Genomic DNA, 7,121 nt, shown 5'->3' with positions numbered 1-7,121 from the left:
GCAATCCTGCTCACTTTTGGGACAATCCGTCCTTTATTCCTTCCTTGCTCTCAGCCAGAAGACAACAAAGACCCGATTTTTTGTCACCAAAGACCCCTTTCAGTTTTCAAAAACAATTTCAGATTCAGTTTATTAGGGGGCAGTGCCAATATTACTTTCCATATGACTGTGTGATCTTTACATTCAATTTCCTATGAAAATCAGTTATTTTCTTGAAATATATAATAGAATATAATTGTGTATTTCTACTATTTCCTTATTTTAGTTTCAATGAAATATGAAATACACTTAGGAAAAACAATAAAAAAGACCCCTTTTATTGTTTTTCCTCTGATGGGCCCTTGTTTTGAAGGAGTTTATCTATCAAAACACATTTATTAGGTAATACTCTAATTTTTCATTTTAATTCATCAAAAATATGCACGTGCACGCAATTGCCTGCCAGAATTTTTGATCCACGTTAACATTACCACACTGAGATGATGCATTTCTGGTCCCAAACAAAGAAAATTGACATTTTAGTCTGTGCAGAAAATTTGCTACTTCCATTAGTACTTTGGTATAATGAAAATAGTTGAAGTACTCCCATTAATACACTTTCCCTTTTTCTCTCTCTCTGTTTGCAACCCAGAATGCAAACTTAAAACATCTTTAACTGTTAATGAATTGAAGCAGTGACATACGTTCACTGCCAATAATACTGCTGTTCCTCTAGAGGACCGTCGGGGCCAGCGTACGTTTGCAGGAAGCACTAGTGCTATCCGACTGCGGAAGCAGTGAGACTTAAGCTGTGACTCACTCTGGGGAAACTTTCACCTTAAGTGGGTGTTGCAGAGCCTTCCAGCTCCCAAAGAGGTAGGTCATGAGGGAGGAGGGATGATCTGGGACCTGCAGCGGGGCCTGCAGCTCTCTAGATCAGCGTCAAGACAATTGGGCCGTGAGCACGTTTTATTCTTGGGATCCTAGTGGGAACGTTCCTTGGGTTTGTAGTCTCAACTCTAGACACGGCCTCACAGAGATGGTCTTCCCACAGCACTTCCGTGAAGCAACCCAGGTTAGTCATCCCTGAGTTACCAACCGAAGAAACAGAGACACAGAGAAGCTAGTTAACAAAGGTGCTGAATGGAGTGGGAGGCGGTGGGGATCACAGCCCAGGGAAAGGCCCTGGAGGACCAGGACTGTGCGGCCTGGCGGCTGTGTGACCCCGGACAAGTCATTCCATCTCTCTGGGCTCTGTTCTCATCTGTGTAATATTCTAATCCGTTTTCCTTTGTGCCACTGGGCTTGCAGGCTCCCAGCAGCGAGCGACTCCCAGGCATCCTGACCCCTTGAGGACCTGTTCCTGTCCCCTCAGAGCCTGTGTGAGTGGCGAGACAGGACAAAAGCATCTTAGCAGAGTCTCACCTTCACGGATTTTGAGTAAGCAGGTCACATGGAAAAAAATCCCCCCTGGAGCCTAAAGCACCCTGACCCTGACCCTGACCTTGAGCCTGACTTGCCTCCACCCCAGTGACATCTCACCTCCACCTCTGTGCGATCTGGCTCCTCTCCTGAGTCGCCTGTGGATTTCCTGCAAAGAAACCAGGGGCGGAGGAAGAGTCAGCACATGCTGGGTGTCTTAGGAGTAAGGGTGGTCAAACCAGAAGACCACCATCAACCCACCAATCAGAGGCCACCTGCCCAGAGTATCCCCCTCAGATAATGGGCCCAGGTGGAATGTCCATCACCTGCCTTCCTGTCTAATTCTTTCCCCCCTTCTAGACTAGTCCTGTCCAAAAGGACTTTCTGAATGATGGAAATGTTTAACATCCAGGCCATGCGATGCAGTAGCCACTGGTCACATGTGACGACTGAGCACTTCAAATGTGGTGTGACTGAAGTGAATTTTAAGTTTTATTTAACTTTAATTAATTTTAAATTAAAATAGGCACATGTGGGTTAGTGGGGTTGCATGCACCACCCCGGCCCCTGCAATCCCATCTCCTCCAAATAGCTGCCCCAACTCTCCCTTCTCTAAAATCCTGCTGTGCGGGCATCGCTCACGTGGCCTGAATGATGCCCTGAGCTGCCAGGCATCTGCAGAGAGCACGTGTGTTGTGAAGCTGCCATCCCAAGTAGATAGTACACAGTACACGGGCAGCTCGCCTGCTTCCACGGCTCACAGCGCCTGTACTGTCTTTTATAAATACTTTATGGATTCATTCAGACACATCCTTTAAAAACAGCCCCAAAGGGCTTCCCTGGTGGCGCAGTGGTTGAGAGTCCGCCTGCCGATGCAGGGGACACGGGTTCGTGCCCCGGTCCGGGAAGATCCCACATGCCGCGGAGCGGCTGGGCCCGTGAGCCATGGCCGCTGAGCCTGCGCGTCCGGAGCCTGTGCTCCGCAACGGGAGAGGCCACAACAGTGAGAGGCCTGCGTACCGCAAAAAAACAACAAAAAAAAACAGCCCCAAAGAAGGCATCGAGAGGCAGTGTTTACTCAAGTCAGAACGAGTGCCTAGGGTTCCGCTGGAAGCCTGGATCCTGAGCATCGTCCACCAAGGGGAGTGTGTCCAGGTGTGTGCCAGCACAGACAAGAGGGCACACCCACCTGGCTGGGTGAACTGAAGACAGCTCCACAGAGCAGCAGCACACACAAGATCTCTCTCTTCACTGCGTTCATCGTTTCCTCGGTGTCCCTTAAATTCTGGAAGAAGAGGGGAAGAAACCTTAACCGTGTGATGTGACAGGACCAAGAGGAGAGCGAAGTGCAGGAGTCTGCCGGTCCCCCCCAGCGTCGGCGCCCACGGCAGGAGAGGCCACGGCAAGTGTCTGAAGGATGGTGTTTTCTTACCGTATACCTTTTTTACTGCGGTAAAATACACATAACAAAATTTACCATTTTAGCCGTTTCTGAGTGTAAGTCAGCGGCATTAAGTTCCTTCACGTTGCTGTGCAGCCGTCACCACCAGCCACCTCCAAACTTTCATCTTCCCAAACTGAAGCTCTGTACCGGGGAAACCCGAACTCCCTGTTCCCCTGGCAACCACCATCCTACTTACTATGACTATTCCAGGTACCTCATATAAATGGGCTTATATAGTGTTTGTCCTTTTGGGTCTGACTTATTTCGCTGGGCATAATGCTCTCAAGGTCCGTCCGTATCATAGCATGCGTCAGAATTTCCTTCCTTTTTAAGGCTGGATAATATGCCACCATCTGCATGAACCACATCTTGTTTATCCATCCATCTGATGATGGACATGGCTTGCTGGAAGATGATTTTGCCCAGACATTTCTGTGGGCTGAAGGCTGAGACCACCTCTGGCACTTCTTGGCAGCCTGGGACCTCAGGGTGCTGGTTTGGTTTCCCTTGAAGTGAGTTGCTGCCCTGGGGTTGACTAGATGGACCCAGTTGCTGCCCTGGGGTTGACTAATGTCTCGGCTCTGACATTTTTAGAGGAAACCGTAGGAATTTTGTTGCTGGCACATCTCAGAGCCAGCCTGCCTCAGATGGCCTGAGTTCTTCCACTTAGAGCGTCCATGCCTCCTTGTCCAACAAAGGAAAGTCTCCCGCCCCCAACTCCCCCCCAGCCCCCCCGGCTCCATCGGGAAACCAGCCTCTCTTTTATAGATGGGGCCTGTGAAGTGCAGATTTGCAGAAAGGAGGGGAGACATCTGGTTTGGTCATCAGACTCAGATCTTCCTGGACCCACATCCTTGGTCCCGTGTGCCTTGCCCTGGTGCTCTCACCCTCAGCAGCCCGAAGTGGGTTAGTCGGTTGGGGTGTTATTTTGTGGTCTGGCAGCTCCACTCACTCCCTCGTCCGCAAGAATTAAATCAGGGCTTTTCTTCCCTTGACTCACTTCCCCTCAGTCACAACAACTCTGGTCCCATCCCTCCCCCTCATCCCAAGCATCCGAAGGGTCCCTCGGATTCAGAGACGTCCAGGACTTTGACCCTGGCGCTAGCTCGGGCTCCTTTCCTGTCGGAGGTGCTGTCCCCTCAACCACAAGCTCCCTTCAGAGCGAGGATGAAAACATAGAGGGAGATGGTGGGAGATGCTCTGTGCCCCAGTGACCTTCCGGGCCGCTGGTGACAGGCAGAGGAGGGCACGGAGCTGTGGGGGGGGCGGGGAGGGGGCCGGACAGTCTGGGCAGAGAGTTTCCTCAGGCTCAGAGGGCATCCTGCCAGCCAGCACACCCTCCCCTACTGTGAAGGAAACAGAAGGAAGCCAGGATCTGGGTCTTTGTTCCAATCCGGCTGCCCAGGGCCCTGTCCCGGGCAGGGCAGGGCGGTGTGAGCTTCTTGGGGGCCCCTTTCTCCCTCACTGCAGGAAGCTTGCTGCGACACACTGGTTCCAGGCAGTTTCAGAAGGAAGAACTAGGGGGTCAAGGGCATCCGAACAGGAGCCCACGGGGGAGTGTTCTGATCACAGGCGATCATTCCAGAATTTCTTGCTCAGTGTTCCTCGAATTGCCCCTTTGTCAAAATTTCCCCAAATTCCTCTTCAATTCCCCTTCTTAATTTTAACCGAGTACTTATAACCTTTTAAAATAGGTCTTCTTAAACACATTCCCCCTCTCTCTTCCTGCTGTTAATCATTTTTCACGTTTCTAGGTTGTCCCAGCTGCATTATCTCAGCCAAGCCTCGGCGATGGGAGAGCTCTGCCCTCTCAGGGCTTTACGAGCAAATTCTGAATCAAACAATGAACGAGCCCGCGAACAGGGAATTTGATTCTTCATCTCGCCTACCAACCAGCCAGGGCTTCCAGCAAGTTCATTCCCCTCATACGCGGTGGATGCCCGTCAAGTTACTGTGTAATTTCAAGAACTCAAGGTCATCCTAAGTGGACCACAAGTCTGGATGCTGGAAAATCGCAAAGTGCCAAGTGGAGCGTTAAGACATTTGCATTCCCTGGACAAATGGGGGAAGGGGAGCCAGGTGGGGGGAGGGATGCACTGAGGGCTGAGTGCAAAGGCTCCAACAGCTGCAGGGCCTCAGACCCTTTTGCAGCTAAAGAATCAGCAGAAGGAGTGTATTTTTTCTTTTGCTCTGGGACAGCTAGAGCCCGTCTCTCTTCTATCAGTCCTTATCAGTCCTCTGCTTCGTTTGGCCTTGCTGGGCCTGGAGCTGATCCAGTGCCTAAGAGCCTCACACAAATCACATGAAGGCTCCATCCTCACTGCACAAAGGGGATGGAAGCAGCTGGACGGGCCAAGTGGGGTGAGAGGATGACAAAGAAATGAGTCATCCTGCCTGCAGACAAGCAGTGCCTTCCCAAGACAAGGGAGTGAGAGGGAAGGAGGAAAACTGTGTCCTGGTTTTGCCTTGTAGAGATGGCAGGGGGTGTGGAGGTCTGGGGGCAGCGCCTGGACAAAGAACAAGTGACCCCAGCAAAGCAGACCGGACCCAGGACCCTGGGGTCCACGCCAGGGCGGACCTCGGCCCTGGACCGCAAGCTCCCACCAAAGGGAGAGGCGCCGGTTGCCCATGTGAGGCCAGTAGGAGCGGGGGATTTGAGGAATAAGCATAAGAAGTCCTTTGGAGGTTCATTTTATAAATACAAGATTTGTAATTTTTTCTGTGCTCCTTTCTTTTTGCTGTATTTAATAGTTTCCCAGAATCAAAGAACTAAAAAAGTAAGGAAGTAAGAGGAGAAAGGAAGGAAAGAAGGAAGGAAGGAAGGAGGGAAGGAGGGAGGGAAGGAGGGAGGGAGGGAGGGAGGGAGGGAAGAATGGAGGAAAGACAAGTAAAAAGAAGACCATGAGAATGACAGACTCTTTGGGGACTAGAATCCCTGAGTCACTGGAAGCATCACTGCATGGCAGGGAGTATGGAATGATTCTAAGGCCCGTGGTCTCCACGCTCCCAAAGCCCCGGCCCTGGCAGCTCCCCCTGGCACATAAAGTCAAGTTTTGTAGATTTGCAAGAGGCACCCTCTCAGGGGATGGAGTTCAGTAGATGCAGAGCTTGGCAAGTTGACAAAGAATCTGTGCAAATTAGAAACATCAGGACACGTGGCAAATAAAGCGTGGCCTGGATTCGCAGGCTGAGCTGGCGGGCATCCTTGTGTGGGACCAGCCTGCAACCTCTGCCTCCAGGGCGACCCCCGACCTGCCTAGAAGCGGTGCTGGATCCTGCTTGGCTGCAGAGACAAAGTGACTCTGTTCTCTGACCTCTGAACAACTGTGAATGATGACTGCTCCAGGGAAGAACAATGGTGTGGTAACCAGGGAGGAGGGTTAGTCTCCAGGAGCTGAGGGTGCCACTGTGGCTGGGAAACTAATCACGCCAGCCAGGAGCACAGGGTTCCTTTCTGCAGTGGTGACATGGGGAATGCTGATTGATGGGCAGCAGTTGTAATGGCTAGAGTCTGGGTGGGGTGAGGCCATGGGAATGGCAGCAGGACAGCCAGAGGAAGGGTCTGGGGAAATGCCGTGGAGGCTGGTCCTCAGGGTCTTTCACTGTCCTTTGCAATGACCCGTTCTGTCCACCTGCCCCTAGAAATTTCTGCTCTTAGGGAAAGAACAGATACGCTCATTCGCATATGGTGTGACTGCATAAAAACTAATGTGCTGCCCTTCCAAAAAGCATCTATATTTTGAGACATCAAATCTGCTCCCAAGGATGCAAAACCAAGAGGGCTAGACTCTCAAGGCTTCCTCCAGTGCTGACATTCTGTGGTTTCTATTGTGAGAACAGACGCTGTGTGACCTGTGAAACATTTATACGTGCGGATAAGTACTTTCATGGAAACACTCAACCATATCCCATAACGTGACCTGCAATAAAGTTCTGGACCAAAGCAGTCAATCAATCGAGTTCTGTGATTCTAGGTACGAACAGTGTAATTGCCCGGAAGTTAAAGAGCTTGAGGACTTGCAGTGTCTACTTTTGGCAGCAAGAAAAAGGCAGAAACGTGAGCAAGCTGGAGGCCCGTGGAAATTGCAAGGGAAAGATGAAGGTAAATTGAAACTGTTATCAAATTTTGCACCAGTGTGCAAGGTTTGCTACCTTAATCTTTGGTAAAGAGGATTCTTGGGATGTTATTGCTTTGCAAAGCTTCTCTCTGGAAATCTGAGTAAGAGAAAGTCAGTCTCCAAGGACACCAATACTCCAAAATGACTCAGGACCTTAA

General features: G+C 50.7%; 1 protein-coding gene across 2 annotated transcripts in view; it reads right to left on the bottom strand.

Moving 5' to 3' along the window:
- PLAT (plasminogen activator, tissue type) overlaps window positions 1-7,121 on the bottom strand; it is a 23,692-nt gene that overhangs the window by 9,668 nt on the left and 6,903 nt on the right. For both annotated transcript variants that reach the window (XM_024765051.1, XM_024765052.1), the window contains exons 3-4: window positions 2,591-2,686; window positions 1,522-1,570 (exon numbers count right to left, since the gene is read on the bottom strand). In XM_024765051.1, coding sequence (XP_024620819.1) covers window positions 1,522-1,570; window positions 2,591-2,662 — 121 coding nt within the window. In that variant the 5' untranslated portion in view covers window positions 2,663-2,686. The remainder of the gene's footprint in view (window positions 1-1,521; window positions 1,571-2,590; window positions 2,687-7,121) is intronic.

The sequence above is a fragment of the Neophocaena asiaeorientalis genome, unplaced genomic scaffold (genome assembly GCF_003031525.2).
Source record: "Neophocaena asiaeorientalis asiaeorientalis breed wild unplaced genomic scaffold, Neophocaena_asiaeorientalis_V1.1 scaffold14, whole genome shotgun sequence".
NCBI lineage: Eukaryota > Metazoa > Chordata > Mammalia > Artiodactyla > Phocoenidae > Neophocaena > Neophocaena asiaeorientalis.
The sequence above is the reverse complement of the archived record's forward strand: the minus strand, read 5'-3'. Positions and strand labels throughout refer to the sequence as shown.